General features: G+C 39.5%; 1 protein-coding gene across 1 annotated transcript in view; it reads left to right on the forward strand.

The window, feature by feature from the left end:
- Positions 1-24,892, forward strand: part of TRPM1 (transient receptor potential cation channel subfamily M member 1) — a 126,334-nt gene that overhangs the window by 63,248 nt on the left and 38,194 nt on the right. Inside the window, exons 7-9 of the mRNA XM_068696336.1 lie at positions 22,558-22,637; positions 23,028-23,223; positions 24,396-24,609. Of these exons, the coding sequence (XP_068552437.1) occupies positions 22,558-22,637; positions 23,028-23,223; positions 24,396-24,609 (490 nt within the window). The remainder of the gene's footprint in view (positions 1-22,557; positions 22,638-23,027; positions 23,224-24,395; positions 24,610-24,892) is intronic.

The following is a 24,892-nucleotide window of genomic DNA, read 5'->3' on the forward strand; positions in this document are numbered from 1 at the left end:
AAAAAACTTGCACACAACTTCTAAAAAGCACATCTCCTGAGACATGGTAGTTCATTATCAGACTGGATACCAGTCTGGGGTTGCGTCTTAACTGTGCAGGGCATCTGAGAGAGAAAAGATTCTCTTAGGGAGCATCCCACTAAATCGGTCTTCCTTAGTGGCCTCAGCACTCGTCTCTGGGGCAGCGAACTAATCTGTCTGTCTGAAGGCATTTGAGATAGTGCTCAGCAAAGGTTAGATGATCCCTGGTATAAGGAGGTCTTGAGCTATTTGGGATTATATGCAAATTGATCTGATATTTATTTAGATAAGCACTGGCAGCTACTGTGAATTTTGGAGAACATTCAGCACATATATCCCACCTTCTTTTGGGAAGCATGATAACTGTTTTATTGATCACTTAACAAAACATAACACCCCTTTATTTTTATATTTTTGCTGTTAATATGAGATAGGATCATTGATGTTTGGCTTATAGGATACCACCTGCTGTCTCAGTTCTTGATTTGAAGCTTAAATGGGCTGGCACCTAAAGAAGAGGAATGTAAAACCTGTCAGAAGAAACTCATTTCTTCAGGAAATAAGTCAGCTAAAAATTGACAAGGGGAGTGATATAAAGAGGCTTGTATGAGGAAGAGTTGAACCCTTGAGCTACTGAGTCCTACAGTGTTGATTGGACCAAAATATGAGAGACTGGCAAATGACTGGAAAGCTTTGTAAACTCTCCTGGACGCTGTAGGTGAAAAGCTGTCAAGGCAGCACGATTATCACCTGCTTAGTTATTCCATTTTCGTGTCCCATATCACAGCTCAGCATGCACAATGAAATGGCTTTCCTTGCAGTTAACATGTGATTCCCCTGCTTTTCAGTCTTTGAATCTACAAGGAAATATTGTATTGTAAGCTATAGTTTATAATTTATGTATCCTCATATCAGAAATCACTTAAAAGTGGTGTTTCATCAGTTTCCAAAGCAAAAACTCAGAACAACAATACTTAGTTGTATGATTTACTTTATACTGGTTTGAGTATTTTTGCTCTGTCACAAACATCTACATTTCTTGAAAGGTTTGCTTGGTAATGCTTAAAAATGCAATAATTTGAGCCGATAGGCAGATAATTTATTACAGTATATTGCTCATTTTGGTACTCTGATTTTATCTGTCAATTTTCCCTGTAGGAAGCCTACCCTCCACTAGTGAATCTTGTATCATGTTCAACTGATTGTTCATTCCATAGATAACTTTTATTCCTCTTGACATCTGCAGCAATACAGACCAGTAACTGGCAGTCTTGAAGGCAAACAACACGCTACAGAAGGACATAATGACTTAGACAGTAAAGCTATTCACAGGCAAAAACTGAAAAGAAGCATTACAAGTCCCACCTTTTAGCCTTGGAAAAGTGAAGGAGGTGTCTGATCTCTATAACTTAGCTCTTTATCAGAGTGTGTTGAGTTACAGTGCACTTTCATCAACTCTTGCTTGTAGCTTTGCATCTACTTTTGTTTAATAAGGTTTTTAAGGTCTTACATTTCAGTGCTTGGAAACATTGTTCATACTCCACTTATTTTTGAAGAACTCACCTAAACTGCAGCAGGTAACTAAATCAAGCATATCTTGTTTTCCTGTTTAAAAAAAAAAAAAAGAGAAAAAAGGGGGAAAAAAAAAGTCCTGGATGTTTCATGGTCTTTTCCTTGTCAAAACAAACCCACACTGTTGTGCACAAGTTTGTTCACTGATAGGCCTGAAATAGCATTATGACAAAATAAAATGAAGATTACTGGCAGTGTTTTAAATAACATGTGCCTATTTTCTATATTGTATTTGTTTCAGAATACTGTTTTCTTTCCCCTCTGTGCTTCTCAAGTGACTGCTGGGGGGTAGAAATGTAAAATCTCATGCTAATGCTTTATGCCAGTGAGCTGTAATTCTGCAGTAATCAGAGCTTTGTGGAACTGCACATTCAGCAAAGTTGAACAGTGCTGAGAATGTATCTTGAGAGCGTCCAGCTTAGCTTGAGCTTTTCAGTTAAAAGGCAAATCATTTTACCTAATCGCTCATGGGAATGTCCAGCATTCAAAGCCAATCAAATGCGTATACTGATGCTTTCTAATGAGAAGGGCTTTTTTTTTTTTCCCTTTGGCATAGTTTAAAGTGTATAACTATATAATTTTATATTGATGTGTCTCTCATAAGTGTGAACAAAATAATACATATTGCAAAGAGAGGTACACAACATGAGGAAGAATCTGAATCAATCTGTGTGGTAAATAATGCCTTTATGCACTAAAACAGTAGGCAAGGCACTCTGTGCAGAGCAGATGATAAGACATGATGAAGGAAGAGCATGTGGTGATTGATGATTGCAACAGAATGCATCTATAAATGGGGTTTTGTTTTTAAATTTTTTGTTTGTTTTTTTGTTTTTAAAATTCTGTCTTTAAATACTTAGCCATGAGTGTCTTTCCTTTACAGTAAAATACTGACATAAATAAAAACTTAAGTTACTGCAAGTAATGCTGATAAGGAATGCCTGTATTGTATCTAACCATGGATTGGCTGAAGATGGCTCTACTGTATGCACTAAGATTTGACAGTATCACAGTACCTTCATTTACACTGACTTTTGTTAAACTCTGCAGTGTGTGGAGAGACGCACAAACTCTGCATGTCCCTCCATGATTTAGTATTCTCTCAGCCTTATTCAGCAATCCATTCAAGAAGTAAAAGAGTGTATCATTTCATGATTTTTCAGAACTATGATACGTAGTTTGGGGCTAGAAGAAGATTCAAGACAAGAAAGGACATGAGCCTGTATCTCCCAAGCCACTGTCTTAATGCCAGACAAGGTAGGAAAACAGTGGCAGGCTCTTTAGAGGACACTGAGATAAATGCAGCAGGATGTATAGAAGTACACTTAAAATTCTTTTTGTTTCTCATAGCTCCAAGCTAAGAAAGCTCTTGCTGAAGCCTACCTGCAGGTATCGAGTCTAACAAGAACCTGTTGTACAGAACTTCAGCATGACTTTCAGTAAAAGACAACCAATGTCCATGCTCTGTCAAAGAAGAGATGAGTTCTAAGCAGGCTAAGGTACCAGAAAGTTTAGATCAGTTTAGGCTTTTCCTCATTTCTTTTTTACTTCTAAAGAAAAGGGAGGGAAAAAGTAACAAATAGCAGGAATGCTACAAATCTTCATTGTATGAACAAGTAGCACAGCAGTTAATATAACTGCATTAACAAGAACTGGTCCAAATGGAGCACACCTACAAGCTCCCAAATGAAACAGAAAGAAGCAGGAAAGACATTTAGCAGACTTTTCCGTGAGTTCTAGCAAAAGCATACAGTTACACGAGAGAAATGTGCTCCAAATACATTGATTAATCAGAGCACTACAATTCTGTAAGTGTAACTTGTTGTGAGGTAACTTTGGTGAAATATGAGCAACACTCACTCTGATAAGGTGGACTAAGAAGGTCAATACATACTGTACATTACAGCAGGATTATTACAGAACGGGTCTTGGAAAGGAGGTAATGCCCCAGCTTTCAGTCTGCCACATGAAAGCGGCATAGATGTGATTGCTACAGCTAGATTAGCAGAGGATTTTTAATGTTTTTAAAAGGTCTGTATAATATATTGCACATGCACTTTAATTCATATATATATATATGTACATGTACATACATATATGTGGTCCATATTTATGCTTTGTGCTTTACAAACACACAAAAAAAATCCAGTTCTAATTTTGATTTGTGCCTGTTAAGAAAATAACTATTGCACTGTGCCTGAATAGTAGGTGAATCTCTTAGTAGCTGCTGTAATGGCACACAACTATCAAAGCAGAAATGTAAATGTAATCCTCAGTTCGTATCCTAAGTGTTGGTGAGGTGAGGGATATCTTCCAACAAATCTCAGGTGCTTTGACCCTATCCTTTGTAAATAAACCACAGCTGAACACGTGCTGATTTTCTGCAGACCACAAAAGGGTTAATTGGAAAACTTTGCCATTATTCTCAGCTGCTGCTGCTTAATTACTAGGTTTTGAATTTCCCTTCTGAAGAATCCAGAAAAAGGCTGACGTGGTTGGCTGTACAAGTGTCCCATCACAAACATGAAGGAAATGGAGGTGATCGCTGTTTATTGACGTTGCTGCTTCTGACAGGTGCTTTGTGGAGCACAGTTCTGTTGCATTTTGTGCCAAAACCAGTACCAGACCTGTTTGAAGGAATGTGCTGTTTGTGTGCCTGACCCTGAAGGTCTCAGTAATGACTGCACGTTGTGCTCTGTTACAGCAGGACCTCCTGCCCCGACCCTTTCCATGCTTTCTCCACACAAAGACTTCACTGTCACTGCTGGAATGAGACCTGGCTTTCTCATTTGGAGGTGGAGGTGATAACAAACACATCGACACGTTCTTTCTCCTTTGTCCTGCTCCTAACTGGAGTCTGGCTGTGTAGGTTTCCATGCTACAGAGGCTGTCCGACACTGTATTCTCAGTGCCTTCTCCTGAAGCAGCTTGGAGCTTGTGCTGCTGCTCTGTTTGCCACCAACCTACAGTTCATTTTCAGCTACTTTTGTGATGTTGCCTGGGGCTGTATGGTTCTCCTGCACGCTTCTGTGACAGACTGGTAGTGAAGGTTAAGCTTAGAGTATTATTACGTGCTTAGACTGTTGATAACAGTTAGGCTTAGGTTGTTACTCTGTGTTTTTGATGATGTACAGAATCACCAAATACATTAAGTTTCCCCAGTCTTTCCAAAAAGAAGAAATGAACAAAACTTGGGGCTGCCGTATTCAAAACATGAACTCCCCTCTGTGATAGAGAACTTTATAAGAATGTCTTGAATAGAAAAACAGAAGGTCCCCTATATGCATTTTCATAATGACTTTCAAACTCTACAACTTTTCAAGGTGCAATAATGACATAGCCCCTGTGTTTCTTTTATCTAAGTGTTAGGAGGTGGTTAGAAGTGCAAGTTTAAAGGATGAATTATTTACATATGTCTCATGAAATATAATGAAATAGAATGTTTATGAAGAAATGCTTGTATTTCTTCAGTCACTACCATGCTGTTGTTAGTGTAGAAAATATTTGCATAAAACTTTAAATATACGGGGGAGAAAGTTCCTAAACTGTATTTTAGCAGTTGTGCAGCTGAAGATTACTGAAAGTAAATACGATTTGGAGTTGTTTTTTTTTCCCCAGTAGTTCTTAGAATTACTAACTTCAGAATCACTCTAACATGTATTTACTGCTTGCTTGCATTTCTGTTTTAATTAGTGGGAGGAACATAATGAGTTTGACAAAGCTGAAAGCTGCAGTGCCTCATACTGTTTCAGCAACTTACTGTGCTTTTAATTTCTTTTAACCCCTGGATTGATCAGCAGGACCCACATTTCTGACAGTAGATCTCCATCCAAATGAACGCGTACAAAATGCTTGGCTTGGAAGTAATGCAGACTTCACAAAACTTTTTATGAGCAGGTAAAATAGCTGTTTGCTGTGTAAGACTAAATGGGACTGAAATGTAAGTCTTATTAACCGTAAGACTAATCTGTGTCTATGTATTAAACTATTCAGACAAACACTGCCAGAGAAACACAGAATAATCACGCTGTTTATTGCAGAAGACACTGTTTTACACCATTTTAAAACTCTCGGTTGTGTGCTAAGTGTGTACACTGAGTTTCAGTCCTGTTGACTTCATTTGAACAGCTTTGTGTGGATGCTGCTGTTTCATGGCAGTCGGTGGGGCTGTTGATGGCTATAAACTTACGCATGTACCTCAGTGGTTGCAGAATCAGGAGTTAAGCAGACTTCTTCACGGTAAAACCTGGCTCCTAGTCCAGGTAGGAGAGGAATTCAGTAGCTTGGTACCTTGCAGCAGGGCTGGCATGGAGCTGGTGCTGGTACGTTGCTGCTTCCAGCGGTCAGCACTTTTCTCTTCATTGTTCCACTCGCCTTTGATGTCAGTTGTGCTTCAGTAGAACACACGGTTCATTGCTGGTTTTGCTGTGCAAAGCCCCTTCAAACATACACACACAAAGGAGGGAGAGAACTGTGCAACATACACCGTTGCCACTGTTGCTATGTGAAGTCTAAAAGAGTTTCCATGAGGGAGGAGTTGTACTTACGGCACTTGACTGAATTACGAAAACACTTATCAGTGAAATCTTGCCAAAAATAACTCGTTTCCCTCACGCTTCTCACAGGATGCAGCAGATGTGGCATTAGCGTCGGATAAAAGAAGCTGTGTCAGTTTGCCTGTGTTCCACTTTAAAAATACTCTTTTAAAATCTAACCACTTGACAAGCTCTAGAGGGATGCTGCAGATGAGTTCAGAGATGAAGCTGGGCAGTAAAGCAGGCTGTTATCGGAGGTGTACACGTGTGTCATCCAGAGAGAAAGTGCCGTGGTAATACGCCAAAGTTGAAAGAAGCTATCAAATAGATTTTACAGTCCTGCCCATATAAAAGCATTCATTCCCTGACAGTATATTCTTTTAACAGGAGCTCTGCGTTTTCAGTGGAGTGCAGATCAGGAATTTCTGCATAGGAGGGAGTTAAGGGGAACGCTTCTTACTGCCGTACTGCGTGCTTTCATCAGATCCTACTCAAGGTTATAATAAATAATAAATAAATACTGGGGGTAATAAGCTGTACTGCAGACTAGGCAGGTAACTCCATTGCACATCCAGACCTATTTTGTGCAGGGATTATTGCATTGCAAAACTTGTAGCTTGCTTTATAGGAATTAGGCTGAGAACTAAGCCGTTCCCCATCACTACTGTTCCTGGGCTAATTGATTGTAAATTACCTTTCGAGTTGTTTGTATTCGCTGCTTGACACCGCAATACCTAGGTAATCCTTCCCTGGTATCGAGAGGATTTCTGGTCGCTTTGTAGTCATGCCATTTCTTTCCTTTTAGGGGTGGTTGTTTTTTGCTTATAAAAGGTGTTATTGGAGCTGTAGAGGCTACGGTCAGGGCTTTGCCCTGCCTTCCATGTGCCAGCACATTCCCTATTGCAGCAAGGCCATGGGCTTGGAAGGGGAAAGGAGCCAAGTGTTCCTCTGGAGCTCTTCTCCTCAGTACATGAAAATCCTTGTTGCTTTGGGTGAGGATGGTGTTCTGTCTTGGGGATTTAGTCACTGACTGCAGCTGTGTATTTGAGCTTATCAGATCATGTCATTTATGGCTTTCAGCTGTGCTAGGTAGTATATATCTGGACCAAATGCTACCCCTGCCTCCAAGAAAAAATAAATAGACCCAAGGCTACTTTGAATCTAGTTCACACCTTCAGTCCTGCACAGTGCTCTGAGGCCAAGACACTCAAATCCTCTGCTCTTCTGTTTGTTTTGCCTGGAGGGAGGGGGTCAAATAGTCCACGTAGTTGCAGATGTGATAGTGGCATCAGGTGGTATCTGTTGGATCAGAGTCTCTTGGGAAATACTCTTATTTTAAAATGATTACATTTTTGAATAAGTAAGAGACCTGTGTTTCCAGGGTTGATTTTTGTCTTTTCGTAAGTGCTCCTGCTTCGCAGGATGAGTTTTATGTGGTCAATCGAAGCCTTGCAGCGAGTGGTCATGAGTTTTGTGGCTACAGAACAGAATTATTAGGCAGGTTATAAGAAAAACAAAAAACACTATTCTGTTTTCATGTGAACAAGCTTGTCATGAGTAATCCGTCCTTTCTTCTTTGTCCATTCCTGACCGAGTCTCAGTGAGCTTCTGTTTCCTCGCGGGCAGATTGCTATCATGTCATTTCTCATCTGTGCTGACATCTGTATCTGTGACATTTTATTAATGCTCATCCCAAGTTTCAGTGGTTCAATGGTGTCACATCCTGTGAAATATTAGTCATTGGTTCAGGATTTAATTCAGCTGTGAAAAAATACAGGCTCCTCTGAGCTGCAGTTTGTCTAGGTTATGATAACAGGCTGGGCTGGTAAATAGCATTTGGTTCCTCTCAAAGCTCAAAAGTCAGGTCCTGAGGAGATTTTGATATTGCTTTTCTTTTTTTTATTCCTTCAAAGTTTTCTTAGTTACGTTGCATTGTAATTATTGTTCATTCCTTTATGACTTTAACATTTATAGTTTACTGGAACTTTTCAGAGTTGTATTTGGTCTGCTGGACTGTGAGGAAGATGATAATCTTCAGGCATTTTGCCTGTAGTTTTGTTCAGTTCCCGTCTATGTACCCCTTTATATTATAGTTTTGTGGAAAAAACCTGAAATGTTACATCATTTTACAATGCATTTTGGCATTTCTAAGTCCAGTTCCCACATTTCCTGTCCGTAAATTTAATTTTGATATATGAATGCACTGAAACTTTTTAAAAATCTGTAAGAGCTTACAGAATGCTTCTAAGAAATACAGAAGAAGAAAACAAGGGGAAAAATATTTCTCTTGCACTAGATGTATTAATTTGCTTTTATTAGAGGAGTATTTCAAGACCAGTAAGCATCCGATACAAAATGCAGTCAGTGAAACTTGTTATGTTGTCCATCTGCCTGTTGATTCCACTGATACAGACGCCTTTGGGAGTTACCAGGAGGTACATCAGATCTGAGAAAAGGGTAATGTATTTTATTTTTTGCCTTTTTGTAAGAAAATACTATTAACTACATTCATTAAATTAGCAATTAATTATGTCAGCCTATGTTTAAAACTGAGAAAAATGTTTATTTTTACTGTGGTCTCAATTATTCATACATAAATGTAACTGATTACCCTAATAGATCTAGATTGACATCAGTTGAAATAAAACCATAAGAACTCGTTGCTCTTTGAAGATAAATAAGTTGTTTGCTATCAGTGGAGCAAGTATATTTTATTTTGGGAGTGGTAATAAGAACATATGTTGACAGTGAAGGATGTAAATCAAACTGGTTTTTTTGGCATGGACTAATGCCTCTATAGCGTATGTGAAGATACTGTTTAAAAGGATAAAAACAAACTCATCTGTTTGACATTCCTACTTCTTCTCTGCAAGCTTGTGGTTACCCAGTACCACTGGAAACCAAGGGTACTTTTTTCTGAGACAGTCACAGTGAGGACAGCAGAGAGATGCATATCTTTATCCCTTTCCTTCACAGTGCATTTATATCAAGCCATGCCACAAAACAAACTCCAAGGGCTGTGAGCCTTCCCATAGTATGAGTGCAGGCATCCATGAAAATGATCTTTTGTGTAGTGGTGTTTTCTCTGAGAATGTCATTTTTTCACTCATGTGTGTTATTCCTTTGAAATCTGAATGGACACTTTGGCTGGAGTTGACAGTATTATATATGAGAAATTAAATGCCCATGAGTTCTTCCTCTTCCCATGCAGAATGTGCTCGTAGGCCTTTGAGACAGGAAGCACAGCAAACGGTAGGCTGTTTGCTCTTCACACTGGAAGTGCACTTTTACTAGATTTTAGCAGACTTGGTGCTTTATTTTACACAGTGTACAAGTTCCTTTGTTTTAAGTGGCAGTTTTCCATGCATACACACATGCAACACATAAGAGGAATTAACTAATATAATTATTATAATATTATTGTGCTGTATGTGTGTGTGTGTATATATATAATCACATCTTGTGTTACGTGAAATACCATTCAGAACATTCTCATTAGACGGTAGGCATCCTGTCAAGCTTTGGCTTTGCTTAAAAGAATCAATCTAAAATTTGTGCTTCAAAATTTACATGAATTGTTTTCTCTTCGCAATAGTAAGTGAGGAAAATGTTCTTACTGCCCTTAGAAGGTGTCCTTGATGTCAGTCACCTTAATCTGAACACAGTAGCAGCTGCAGTCTTTTTCTTTTGTCTCAGTGGATGTGGCTTGCTTACTTTTTTTCATCAGTCTCATTACTTAAACTGCAGTGCCAGAGCAGTTACGGTGTTGTAAAACTATTGAATTTGCGTTATGTGAAGATTCAGTGAACATTGTATTTTGATTTTTAAAAATACTGCACTTCCTCAGGTGTACATTTCTATCACTTCTGCTTGAGCTAACAAGTGGAAGAACAAAAGGTACAGGTGTGATGTCTTGAATATTAATTCTTAACCACATTTTGAAGACAAAACATTTTATTTGTATAGATACAACTCACATTTTTGCATAATGGCTTTCTAAGGAGAACTCGTTCATTAGCAAAAAGGAATTTGTTTCTTTTTATCCTCCATCGCTATAGAGAACCCAGGCAGAGAAACTTACCGTGCTGTGTGTCTGAATTCCGCTTCTAGAAGGGAGTTCAAGTGCCCAGATACTGTTTTTACTATGTTTTCTGACTTAGATATTTTTGATAATAAATATTTCTTGCTGTTAGTCCAGTAGGTCAACTTTTTCCCTCTCACAGAGGACAATGTGCTCCAGACAGAAGGGTCATCCATAAAGCTAGGATGTCTGAAACGTGGTTTTCACTGAAAGAACATCTGTTGACTTACACGTATATCCTCCATGTCTGTGATCAGCTTTTAAGAATGGTGGGCAATAGCTTTGAGCCCCCTCCTTTGCTTGAACGGGATACCAGACAGCTGCTGGTACAACAGGAATTTAAGCTCAATGCGATTTCAGAGATGAGAACTAGCAATTTCAACTTGATTTTGAAACTGTAGAAGAGGAAACTTAAGTAGCTGTGGAGTATAGCTGTGATATGCCCTGTTGAGGTGCCTGTTGAACAACAGTGACAGAGTCTGATCCAGTCTTCTGGATGAAGGCTTTAAGTAGGAAATTCCCGAACTAAAGGAATAGTCTGTACTTCCACTATTTGTGGAGTGCTGTATCCCACATGGATTTATGCTTGCCTTCTTTGACTTCACGCTGCTGATAATGTCTGTTGCCTTCTCCAAAATGTATCAGCTCCTTAAACAGAAATGAATGCAAAATTGATTTGCATTGTGGTTTTCCAGAGGTTTGTGTAACTCTTCTGTACTGACATTGTTGTCCCTCATGAAGTCAGAAGGAATTTTGTCTCGTTAGGAAGAGCAGGATCTGGTCCTAAAATAAAGCTGTTACAGCTGCATGCTTTGGTGCTTGGGGCAGGACAAAAGTTGTATCTCTAAAATACTTATTTGTCAGTCACAACGGGATTTATGGTTAGTGTGGTGATCGGATGTAGGAACAGTGAAGTCAGATCAGTTAAGCAGACTTTCCGGCTGCACAATGCAGTGCAGCAGAACAAGGAGTGAAACTGCATTTGGGTCTAAACAGTGTAATTCTTACATGTGGTCCTAGGTGCAGTGCTCATCTATTTGTAGTGTTGGCACTCTGCACAGCAAGGTGGATATTGGAAAGTTAGAGCAGAATAAATAAACTACCTGCAATGCATTATGTCCTTTGCCATTGATAGTTTTAAAGTAGAAGTTGCAGAAGTCCTTTGCAGCAAAGGAATTAATTAAATTGACAAAAGCAACAGAGTATGAAAATGCATGTGATATGTAAAGTTACAAAATGAATGGGTTATTTACAACTTCAGCTGGTTTAGTACAACATTTTTACTAACTTCAAATTGTTCTAAAAAGGATTAGGTATAATTAATGCTGTTTGACCTCCTTTTTTCTTTTTTTTTTTTTCAAAGAATGTAGAGCTGTACATCTAATGAGGACCCCTGAAAGGACTATTATGTCCAATTGTCTCAATTATGCAAATAACATTGATATTTTAGCAGAAGGGAGGGGATACTTCAAATTAAAAGTTTCGGCTCCTGCTTTAGCCTTTCTGCAGTGCTGGCATTTTTACAGTGAGTATATCCAATGTTTGAAGAGAGGAAAGGAGGTTTAACAAATTGGAGATTTGGGCACTATCAAAGTAGATTTGTTGTGCCTTGTTCCACCATGAGATGAAAATACCCTCTGGGCAGGGAGATGGGTCATGAGACTTCTAAAGGATTACCTTCAAAGGGAGTCATGAGATTGGTTTGAACAAAGAAGCTGCTCACATGCTTATCATATGAGATTCTCTTCTTAAAGTGGTGGAAACCCATCTCCTTGGGAATTCTCATGAACTTCAGAGAGACTGGAAGTCCTACCAGTGAGATGAGTGAGGAGTCTGAACAGTACACAGAAAGATGGGACAAGCTCAGAGTTAAATGCAATTTATTTATTCTAGATGTGAATCATCTTTCCAAACTCTGAAGCACTTCCAGTGGCAAGCAGGTAGGACATAATTTAAAATGTGTGTGTTTTTTTTTTTGTTTCATTCCTGATCATTTTCTGCCTTGCTACCTTTTTAGCATCGATATGCATAATTTAATTTTGCGCTGAAGAACTGTGTATAGCAAGCTGTGATTGATTGGAGGAAGATAACTCAGTTGAAATAATAGTACTTTGACTAGACTACTTTGTAGATTCCTCATTGTTTTGAAAGACAAAGAAGCTGAACTACTACTAACGGCAAGAAGGCAAAACGAGTTTTCAGGTTCAAAGAAAGATGTTTCATAACATTTTAAAAGCAGGAAATTGCTTTGGTATGACTGTAATAAGAAGTAGAAATGCCGGAAAAGAGGGATTGGGTGGAAACATCTTACATATTTTGGTGCCTTAGAGCTACCTCTGCAGCAAATGGGATGGAGTTCTGGTTTACTTGTTTTGTAGGTTGAGTCTTTGATTTGTTTTTGTGTTGTTCTTCAGATATCAAAATTTGCCAGTAATGCTCTTTGGAGCTCCCAGTTGGCAACAAGCCTTCTGATAAGCTTCTTTCTGTGTGTGTTTGTTTCTAATTTGATTTCTCAGGGGCTGATATTAGGTCAGGTATTACAGAAGTCTTAGAACAGAAGAGGGAATGGGTTTTGGTGTTTTTTCTTACACCAGTAAGGGCACCCAGTGAAAAGTATTTACCATACATTTATCAGCAGCAACATCACGTTTGTATCAGCAATGCTGCTGCTTTCATTTGAAGTCAGGCTTTTTGGCTGTAAAGCATGTTAGGCTCTGAAAGCAGAAGTCTCCGAACTTCCTCACCAAGATCCAACCTACACGCTCTCCCTGGCTCTTCACATCCCACTTGTTCAAATGACCGTGGAGCCTGAGAAGTTCTGGCCCGTGTAAGCCTAGCTCTTCAAATCCCAATCCCGAAGAACGCTGCTCCCACCTGCTCTTCTGGCATTCCAGCCGTTTTGCTGGAGGGCACTGGGGTGCTTGGGGAGGGACCTCTCAGGGTAGCAGGAGCTCCAAGAAGATGTATCCTCCTAGTCCCCTGTGGAGCCAGAAGCAGCTATGAACAGAGGTCCTGGCCTGTTTGAGTCTCCTTTAATGCACTCAATTCAGGCTTTACAATTCTGGTACATTGACATGATGTGGACTTGGCTTGGCTCTTCACCTCAGAATCAGAGAATCAAATTTAACTCCGCATATAGAGGAATCTTTACCCCGTGCATTTTGTATCACCCAAGCTAAGAAACCACTGTCTGGCTTATTTCTTGACACCAGTCAAAATCTGTGTGTGGTGTAAGGACATGTAGGTGCATATGTTTATCAATTGCTCTCAGAGAAAATTTGAAATGTAGGAGTCCTTTTAGAAGTTTTAGGCATGAACTACGAAATTTTAAGATGTATTTCTGGAAGAAAATAAATCCATTTATTATCATGTTTGAAATTTAATGGTAATAGTTTGAGATTAATTCAAATGGTACAATGCAGTTAATGTTCTAAAGACAAATCCATTGCTGAGTTACACCTAATATTTGAGATCCGTAAATGACACTGTGTATCAGTAAAGGCAGAGTATCTCCTGTACAGATCCTGCAGCCCAAGAGTTACAGTAGTTGGAAATACTTTCTTTTTGAAAATTACAGAAAGCAACAGGGTGCAAAATGTGTCTGATTGCGCTGTGGCATATTCTGTTAAAGCTTCCACGCTAGCCAGTGCCTGGAAAGTAATTGCTTCACTGAGTGTAAAATTGCCCACAGCAAGTTGAACATTTTCAACAGTTCAAACTATTTAACAAATTTCCACCTGTGGAATCTTGCTTTCAGGAAAGCCTTATGTGCTGCAAAATGGTATTCATTTCTTAATGGACGGACTGTTTTTTTTTTATTCTGTTACATATATAGGAGTGTGCATATTCACAGAAAGCAAAATGTGGAGGTAAATATTTGTTACCAGCATCTCCAGATTTTAGGGACATCTGGGATATGCATATATTGTGTTATATTGTGATTATAGAAATTTTACTTAGTAGTCATTTTAAAGTATTTTATTAACATGCTTATCAGTATGCCTTAAACAATGGCGTTATTTTACCACATCTGAAAAATGTTAATATAATAAAGTCTCCAAGTCTACACGTTTAGTGCGCTGTGCATTTGAAGTAGCGCTGATTGGGACGGGGCACTTAGAACATACTCTTCACGCAGTGAGATACAAAAGTATCTCACACATCAAGAAGTCGTTCTCCTGAAAATATTTTTTCTTCTCATGGTTTCCAGTGTTTCACTGAGAACAATAAAAGGATTTCAAACCATACCATTACATCATGTGTGAAAAATCAGCACTCTTAACTGGTTTATCAGAAATTTTATAGAGGTTCTCTCTGAATTAGTAACTTGTAAACTCTTACAAAGAACAAAGGAATAATTGTATTTTTAACCTCTTTACCATGTCCCACATACATATCCGTTGCGTGTCCTAACTTTCTTTAAAAACATGCCTAGTAAAGAGTCTTTATGTTAGGGCAGGTAATTACTGCTGTACAGAAGCAATTCCTGAGCCTCTGCAAATCTAAATACCAGTGTTGTCTTTTATCTTCAAACAAGAATTACTAAAGAATTATAGTGGAAAATAGTAATTGCCAGGTTACTTTGGCTTGTATAATGTCAGAGGCTGCTTGCCATCTCTCCTTACTCATCCACTGAGCTATATGGGGCCTGGTGAGAATGTTTGCTTGTAGGCTGACTCTTCTACCCACAGACTAGCATCTTGCTTTGTGTTCCTTACAGTTCTGCTACTCAGGTGCTTGGAGTAAAACTGGAGTGTCTGCCTCAGACTGAAGGTTTTTTGGGAACAGAAAAATCCAAAACAGATCTCAGAAAGGCAGTTAAGTACAGGTGCAAGTGTTCCTCATCTCCCCATCATCTAGAACAGGAGGACTTCACAAGTTAGTGAAGGAACTGCAGTAGGTAACAAATTGCACTATGCACTATAGTTACCATTTCCTAGAAAATCTCGTCCTTGAGATGTGTCACAGTACAGGGTAGGACAGAGCTGTTGCAGGAATTCTTTTGCTGTCTTACAATGTGGTAGGTATGGTGTGTAACCTGGTCACTGAGACTTTTGTTGCATTTTGCAAAGAAAATTTTAAAAAAACAACTATATGAGGTGTGTTCTCTGCAGGCAAGCAGTGAGCTGAGCCTTCCAGCTTTGTTCTCCAAATGGTTGGTTGGTCGCTTGGTGCTAGCTGTGCTGGCTGTATGGTTTTGTGCCCAAGCAGCTGCATCTGTCTCGCAGTAGGGCACCGGTGCTCAGCCAGCACATTGCTCTGATGTGCCTCTGTGGACGTTGTGCCAGAGTTGGGTGTATCCAGTCATGTCAGAGCAACCCAGGTCTGCGGTGATGTTGAGGCTGTAGTTGTTACTCATTTCAAGCCTCTGGGAAAGAGCTGCATCTGTAGGAGACGTGGCAGAATTGTGTAACTTTGGGAAAAGAGAGCTTGTTACTTCCTTTTGTAGTCTGTATCCCTAAGCTAATCCAAGGGGAGAGAAAATGATTGCTCTTGTTCCAGCAAACGTTTACTGCCTGCCTCACCAGCAGGTCAGGACCACAAAGCATAATGAAGACACGAAGCACTGTTTACTGGTTTCCATATCAGCAGCAGGAGTGTTTTCTGGCCTGAGTTTGAAATACCATATGGCTCAGTGGCTCTGCTGTCCTGCCTGTGCTGTGTTTGTCTCATCCACAGAGCAGTGGGTTCCCTGACAAAGCTGCTGGAAGAGCATGGGTAAGTGGGATGAGAATAAGAATCCTGACAAAGGAAATAGTCATTCCTTTGAAAGAATCTTAAAACTGTCATAACTCCTTTTTTAATGCTATGCTTATTAGCAAACGAGATAGGGAATCCTCTTTGTTGCAGAATATTGTTTGGTACTTCACATTCAGTAGTTACTCAGTAACTGCTAAAACTCTGGTTTGTTGTATTTATCACTGCTTTTGATGGAATTCATGCAGAGCAGGGTTTTGGAAACTTAGCTTCGTTTCTCAGGCCGTAACTGTTTCATAGTTGGGCGCATTATTTATGTCTGGTTCCCTAGTGACATAAGACAAATTAAAAACATTATTGTGGTTTTATGTCTTGTCTTTCTCAGCAATGATCAACTTTTCAGTAAAGGTTTATCAGTTTGTGTGTATCTACAATATTGGCTATTAGCATTCGTCACATAATTTGCAGTATATTTCTCCAAGCAAGAGCACCGTTACTGGAAGGACAGCTCTTCTGGGTAGGGCTGCATTTATTTCACACTTTTCCTAGAACAGAAAGGGCATCTCCCGTAACGTTTTTATTTCCTTCATTTCTTACTGGAGTCCAGTTCCAGAATATGATAACATCCCACGTTTTTAACAGTTTTTGGCCCACCAGTAACATCCTAATGAGCAATGTAGAGATATGGTAAGAAAGGAAACCAACCCCAACAGCCTTGGAGAGCAGAGTCTGGTGCAAATTTGTCAGGATCCTGTGCAGACTGGCTGCATACGAGAGCCCTCACAGATTTCTGAGATGGATCTGAAATGGAAGGATGGTTTGTAGGCTTTGGAAATACACCACAGATATACCCACTCGAAGATTTCTTCAGCTACAAAGAAATCAAGATGTTTATTTCTGGAAAAAGGGAGAACTAGAGAAGAATCAATCTAGGGGTGATGCATCAATATATGTAAATGAGAACAAATGCAAGTACTGCTGGCCAGACATGAGTCAAGTCTGCCTTGGAAGCTGAGAAGCTGTGTATACGTGGCACTGCATATAAGCTAGTGAAGGGCTGGTGCTTTCAGAATTCCCATTTATGACCCTCTGAAAAGGACCTGTCTCCCCAGAAGAGTGGAGCTGCCAACACAGGATAACCCGATCACCTTACAGGGTGACTAGTTGGGTACTTGGGAAAAGTATCCCTTCAAAGTGAAAAAAAATGATGGATAGCATAATTGACAGGTTGCAGTTTACAGAAGCTTAAAGTAGAAACCTCTCTAGGATCAATTTCTAAGGCCCTGGTAACAGAGTCTCTGCAGATACAGTGGTTTATTTTCCTTTTTTCTCCTAATTGTTTATCTGGGGGAGTTCTCATTTGTTGTTGTTTTGTTTTGTTTTCTCAAGGAAAGGCAACTGAATGTGATTACCTGAATGGCATTTACAAAAGGAGTTGTTTCCACCATGAGTGGAATTGTGCTTACATGTGCTCACAGCATGAATTTCATTCCATCTCCAGTTATTTCTTTCTCACTGTCTCACCAACACAAACATCTCTGCTGAAATGCGGCATGACTATTCCAGTTTAATTCTGTAGGCCATTCTAATTAAATAATTGGGCAACAGAGTTGAGATTTGACTTCCCTGGTGGAGCCATCTTTTGCAGCATACGGCAAGCTGGATTACCAAAAAATGTTGTTAAGGTGATGTGAAAAGGGCTACAGCTGTATGCTCCTATAACTGACAGTCATCAGTCCACATCGTAACGAAACATTGGTGAAAATAATTTGTATTGCTGCAGCAGATGTGAGTGCTGCTGCCCAGCCAGCTCCAGTTTTGTATTGTTCTGTGCTTGATTTAGCCTGCCCCATATTATGCAGAACACATTTGGTTCCCCTGCCTACTCCCCCTTTGCATCTGTGCCCGTGGCGCTGCGCAGCACGCACTGCTGTCGGCCTGCCTCCTTGTCTGCTGCCCAGCTGTGCCTGGTACAGGCAAAGCCTCTCTGGTGTGTAGCAGCTGGGGAGCGTGTGCTCTTTAGTAGGACCCCAGCTGCCAAAGAGCTTTCCTACAAGTGCTCTCTAATGGCCAGATAGGGCCAAAGTCCCACCCTGTGCTGTGAGCAGCAATTCAGTCGTGTCAGCCTGTCCAGCAAGGGCATGTCCCTGTGCAAGGAGCTTTGCTTTTTGGGGAACATGACAGATGAGAGGTCTGACCAGTTAGGTTTCAGGTCTGGTTGGGTTTAGGCTTTGGATGTGCTCCAGCGACACTACAGCTCTCATCCCTGACCACGTTCAGGTCCACAAATTCTTCTGCTTCCTGCGGTAATAATCTTATCGTTCTGATTTTGCAGAGACACTAAACACCCCTGCTGTCCTGCAGGTTTACGTGGCAAATGAGCTTCACAGGTTCTGGTGTCCCGACGGAGCATAGGTTTGTCTCACACCATTTCCAGTGAGTTTGCTCTCCTGTATTAATTCCCACCCTGCATTTTTTCCGGAGGAGCAGTGGTCCAGAGCCCACACTGTGCTCTTGCACGAAGCTGCAGTGAAACAGAGCCTGCAGCTCTGCCTCAGTGTACCCTGAAATTCAGGCCCACTGCTGGTTCACTGAATGGCTGCTTATATACGAAGCCAAATACACACAATTCCGTGTTACCTCAGCAGCAAACTGGAGTTGTCTGTATGTGGTGGTAAAGATTATTTCCCTCAGTTGAGTTCCTGTGTGTCTGCAACCTTACGTATGCGTGTTTCTCACCAAACAGTTCGTTTGTGGTATTCCCAGGACAGCTGGTCTTAGTGGAACTAATGATTTTGTTTATTAATGGCAGTTGAAAGGAGATTGTTTTTTTAGGGTCTTGATTTTTATTAACTCATTCATTAACTTATTTACAAACTAACAATAATTTCCAGTCTCTTCTACAAATACCCTCTTTTAATGCTAAGAGGACCAAAAGAATCCATATAATAAAACACAGTATTATTTAATACTGTTTCCTGGCAATATATTGATTTCTAGGCTGATGACCAAGAATTAGCAGTGGTTTGTTTTTTGTTTTAGGAGACCTGTTGTCAGTTTTCATAAAGGAAAACAAACATTCCACTGAACATCTGAAGTATGCATTTTTTCAAGAACAGGTACCCTGATAAACACATTCAGGATTTGCAGTAATAAGCAGGTTTGAACTTCGCTACTATCAGCAACTTGGGATCTTGCTTTTTTTGTGTTTCTTAGAGGTCAGTGGAAAACACGCAGTATTGTTGGTGCCATTATCTTGCTGGCAGCACCCATTTGTCTGCCAGCCTAATACTCCCACTGGCTCCTGGTCTGAAAACTGTAGCTGATCTGCCGTAGTCCTTTCAGAATTCATCCGTTCCAAGGCTGTTAAAAAAATGCTCTAGTTTTTTCAAGCTCACAAGAGACAGTATGTGTAATTACATTTTCCCTCCAGCAAACAAACAAATTTCATTCCAGAGGAAAAAAAAAGTACAGAATCTGTATCAAACAAGTGGGGAAATTGCCCATTTTCTGACGCTGAATGTCTGCTCAAGTATTTGCATCGGATTATAATCAAGCTTTGGTTAAGCAGATTAAACAGACAAAGACAGTGAAACTTCAAAGGCTGACCAAATGTGCTGAGTTTTTATTTCCCCTGATCTGTAATGCCTGCTTTTGCCTACTTCTCATTAGCACTGAAAAAATAAGCCAGTGGAGCATAATGTATTGTCCAACTGGAGAGCCTATAGTGACTGAGCTTTAAACGGGGTTTTTAGGTGTGAGAATAAAATGTGTTGTTTTTTTTTCAGTGTAGCCATAGATAATAGACTTCCTGTGGCAGGGTTTTTAATAATGAATGCTCAGCTGTACTGTAGAGCTCATTTTTGATACCAAGATGCGAAAGCTCCTTTCCAAACACGTATTAAGTCTGTGATTTAATCCAGTGGCTAATGAATTGTTTTTACATGAAACACATGAAATAGGAAAGTTTGTTCTTTGACAAGCTGTGAGGTAAAACGATAATCAATGATGTGGTGTAAAAATCCAAGTTGTTTTGATATTTTTAGCTTACATTTTCCAGTATTCTGCACAGACTGGTTAAATGTGCACAATCTGTGACCAGTGGTATGCTGAAGAGTGCTTCTCCTGAGGTAGGATTGATTTGGGCATATGTGTCTCGCAGTCAAGGAGTTCATAAAGACCACACAGAAGTCTAAAATTTTATTCAGACAAAAAATGAATATATTTAACAAGGCAAAAAAAAAAAAAGGGGGGGGGATAACTGATGCGACCTCTGTAACAGGATCCTGCTAAGCTCATTTTCTAATGTTAAAGACCATAAGCTAGTACAGCGGGCATAAGCACTTGTGACATCCTTGGGCAGAGTTGTAAAAGGGCAGTGAATTTGGATACTGTGTGGTTTGGGATCCATTTTTAAAAAATAATGTAATTCCTGTCATACAAAGTGGTTTGGGCCATCTGAATATTTTGAATTGCCCGAATGCCTGTGAATTAGCCAAATCGGGTTCCACAGAGGAAAACTGCAAGTGTTTGCTCTAGCCATCCACCTCCTGCTATCACAGAGCCTCGTGGAGCTCCCTCTCTTGGGTGCTTACTTCTCTGCCTTTCTAGAACTGCACCTTGATAACTAGACTCTAATGCTATAAAATTAAAATGTTTTCTCAGCTGTTTCTAGTAATATTATCATTAAAATTTGTCATCTTGTACGAACCTGTCCAGAAAGTGTGTAAAAAGAACCTTTGAAATATTTTGGGAACAAAGGCTTTTTAGGTTCATTTGAAGAGAGATTGGATTGAGTCAAGACAGCTGACCATGTCACGCTGCCTTTGGATACTAAATCTAATATCCTCTTGACTTCAAAATTTGCTTGTGATCAAGCTCTTTATGCTAAATGCCTGAAATACATGCCTCCTCATTTAGGAAACAAGTAACATTGTAAGCTACATATTTTTATTTTTTTTCTAAGTTCTTAACTCTTCCCTCTCGGGTGAACAATTCCTTTTCAAATGAAACGAGGCAGTTCTGTCTTGGTAAATCAGTAACTATTTCGAGTGGAGAGCAGAATTGCAAGATATCCTAGACCACTGGCTGTCGAGGCATTCAGGCTGAGAGGCACCTGAGGGAGGCAAATATTAGCTTACCTGGACACATTATGGGCAGCTTTTTCATGGAGCAAAAGCTTTTATCAGCAATCATGGAATTGGGTTTGCTACTTATTTCAAGTGAGGGAACTTCAATAATCTATTATTTCAGACATAATGGAGGAAATGAAGAAGCCGGACAGGACCCAACAAGTCAGCCAACAAAGGAACTTCAGAGACAGCCTCAGACAAGAAAAAAATTAGAAACTGCCACACCCCTCTATTCATCACGCTGTAGTCTGTGCAGCAGTTAGTCCAGGGATGGAGTGGCCCTCTATTACCAGACAGCCTGACAGAGTTTTCTGCTGACAGAAATCTGCAGATGACTTTAAAGTTTACATGGCATTTTTAGCTTTTGCCTCTGCAAAAGTTTCATTTCACTTTCATAGAGGAAACTAAAGCAATGCACTTGGCATTTGCTTGCTCCTTGAAAAATGAATTCAGACTCTAATTCCCTAATCCAAACTTAGAAGAAGCAACTTTCATCATCAAGGCAAAGTTATCTGTGCCATCAAATTGTGAGTGTACTTTAACATTTTTTATTCCTTTAAAATGTAAGCGGAGCTGCTTTTGAGTTTACTTTTTCAAATTCACTACTAAATATTGTTTAGTATTGCCATCATGATGATACTTTGCCTTGTTGATGATTGCAAGGACAAGCCCTAGAGTTTGCAAGTAAGAAAGTATGGGAAACTTTGGCTTGTAGCTGTTTCTGAACTCACTCCCTTCAGCATTCCCAGGCCTAACTGGACTGCACTTTCAGAATAAGCTTTCTAACAGCATTGCAGATCCGTGGTTCTGTTCTAGCTTGCCTACAGCTTGTTTTCTTTTTTTTTTTTTTTTTAATGGTTGCGAGCTTGGTCTAATTAAATCTGGTTTGCAGACCCAGCCAACATGATCCTGTTTTGTCTTCAAGGTCATTTTCCCATTTCACAGGTAACACCATGCCTGAAGAGTTTGTCCTTTTTCTGCTAAATGTTCTTTCACTTTTCTCCTCTAGACATGTCTCATTTCAGAGTTAAATGCCTTTGGAATGATTGGAACTTGATTTAAAACAGGACAAAATGAGTTTGAGAAGATAATTCATGGAACTGGGAAAGTTTTTTAGGAATTGATTTCTTCATACAAGGAACAGTATTAAAGTGTTGTTTGGATTAAATACTGTTGATCTGTTTATGTCACAACTTATGCTGTTTTTCTGTACTACTTGGTGTCCACTTGCTATTTGCTAAAATAAGAAGAAGCAAATGTATTTTTGGTAGAGTTTCAGATAAACATTGTACTTGCAAGACCAACGTGTTTATACATAAAGGTTTTTACATATATTCTAGCTTTGATTTTTACCCAAATCATAGAAAATTCACATCACTTAATTGCTTTGCGGGTAGATGTATATGGTGTTTTAAGGTGATTTATTGAATTCAATGCTTGTATTTCAGAACAGGATGAAAATATTACTATATTTGCCCCAGAACTGTTTCATTATGTTTCTTATTTTTTTCCCTTTAAGGGTCAAAAGGCTTGGATAGAGAAAACCTTTTCAAAAAGAGAATGCATCTATGTAATTGCCAACAGCAAAGACATTAGCAGGTAACCTTTGAAATTTTTGCAATAGCCAACAGAGAAGTTGATACTTAGGAAACTGGGCTCTATTTGGGTTTATACAGGTGAAAGTGAGACCAGGTTTACTCATTGCCCTTAAGGTCATGTTAAAGGGCAACTGAAGTGCAAGATATGATTGCATTCCGGTTGGCATAGAGCTGTGGGATGTACTATACAGAGATGATAAGGCTGTGCAGTAAGGAGAGGCAGTGAGTTGTTAGTTCGTAGCATTGAAGATATGACCTAGACCTGTTTCTGTGAGTCAAGTAGAGCAAGGCATGATAAACTGAAAATCCCATTTCTTATTTATTTGCGTTTTAGTCACAAACCTGTAGTGTGGATACTGTGTTCAAATTTGCTTCAAATTGTAACTTTCAGGTGCTGCTGTGGACAGCTCATTAACCAGCATATTCCACCTCCTCCAAGTATAACAGCTAATAAAAATGGAGAAGAAACAAAGCAAGTGGAAGCTCAACCAGAGAAATGGTCTGTCAGCAAACACACCCAGACATACCCAACTGATGCCTATGGAAACCTTGAATTCCAGGGAGGAGGACATTCAAATAAGGCCATGGTAAGGAGCACAGGCTACTCTAAGATACTCATTTCATATGCTAGCTTAATAAGATTCCAGCTCACATAGTATATAATTCGTTGAAAAAAGAGGGAGTCTGTATTGCCTAAGAAAGGTGTGGAGAGGATGCTCAAAAAGAGAAAAAGAGAAGAGGGAAGAAAAAAAAATAATATTGTTCTAGAAAGCACCTTATAGTGTCTTGGGGAAACACTGTCACTGAAGTTACTGTCAGTAAATATCAGCTGGGGACGCACCTTAGTGCCTAAGGTTCTATCTGTTTGTGTTAGATTTGTTAGCTCGTGGGCCAAATAACCCAGAATGGATATAGATGTTGTTTTAAGGTTTGAGGTCTGATAAAATCAGAAGTTAATCTAGCTTTCCTGAGAGAAGAGCCTTCATGGAGCTGGAAAATGGACTTTTCAGTTTCCTTAGCAATGGGTAACAGCAATTGAAGCTTTTACAAAAAATCTCTTCCTGTTTTGCATCTCAGATCCAAACCTGGATTTGTTCCTTTGCCTATTTGCTTTCTTATCTCTCTACTGAGACTGTCAGTTGAAACAGTCATACCGCAAGAGCTTGTCTAAAATACATGGGAGAGCTTGATGATTTTTGGTGGTAGTTGTTTTTAAAACAGAAATAAGCCCAAGTCTGTTTCATAGCTTTGTTTCATAGAGTAGTAGTTTGAAAGGAAATCAGAAAGGCAGAACTAAACTGAGACTAAAAATCATTGCTGCAGACATGGAAATGGATGTCAACAGTGAATGGGATATATGTAGCATAGGTTTCCTATTCTTATGAATAGAAGACTGCTTCTCTTTGGCAGTCAAACCAAGATTTTAGGAGTGACACCTTCCAGACATTTTAAATTGGTAGCTTCCAACAGGGCAGATTTGTAGTAAGAGCTTAGGATCACTCACTTGCAGTCAGTTTTGAAGGGAGGGAGAGGAAAGTGGTGCTTTTAAATCATGAAGTGAATGGTAAATTCTGAATAGCAAAATGAAAGTTTTCAACCTATTTCTTTTAATCATAAGCAGTAGGTAAATTTAAGGTGCTGCTTAATAATTGTAAAACTCTTTGTCAGGATGGGTGGCTTAATGTAACCATTCTGTGCTTAGTCAATGGACAGTTTATGCGGCTGACAGGGGGATAATATTATGTGTTGGTCTTTGCAGTATATCCGTGTGTCATATGACACCAAACCAGATTCTCTGCTGCATCTCATGGTGAAAGACTGGCAACTAGAATTGCCCAAACTCTTAATCTCTGTCCATGGGGGGCTCCAGAACTTTGAAATGCAACCAAAACTGAAGCAAGTGTTTGGAAAAGGTCTGATAAAGGCTGCCATGACCACTGGAGCCTGGATTTTCACTGGAGGTGTTAGTACAGGTAAACTATTCCCAGAACTTTTAGTTTACTTAAGAATTCATTCATTCATTTTCAGCTACTATTCTTTCCCAAAGGCAGAAGATTTAAGTCTACGTGAATGAGTTATTAGCCACTAGACCAAAAAAAGGAATGCTGTAGCAAGGAATCTACGACTAGATGTGGTATTTTGTCAATTCTCCTCATAGTTAAGAAATCTTCTACTTTGAATTGGCCTAGTTTTAACTTCTTTCACTGTTGTTTTTTTTGTTTGTTTGTTTGTTTTATTATTATTATTTTTGCATAG

The sequence above is a fragment of the Anas acuta genome, chromosome 12, assembly GCF_963932015.1.
Source record: "Anas acuta chromosome 12, bAnaAcu1.1, whole genome shotgun sequence".
NCBI lineage: Eukaryota > Metazoa > Chordata > Aves > Anseriformes > Anatidae > Anas > Anas acuta.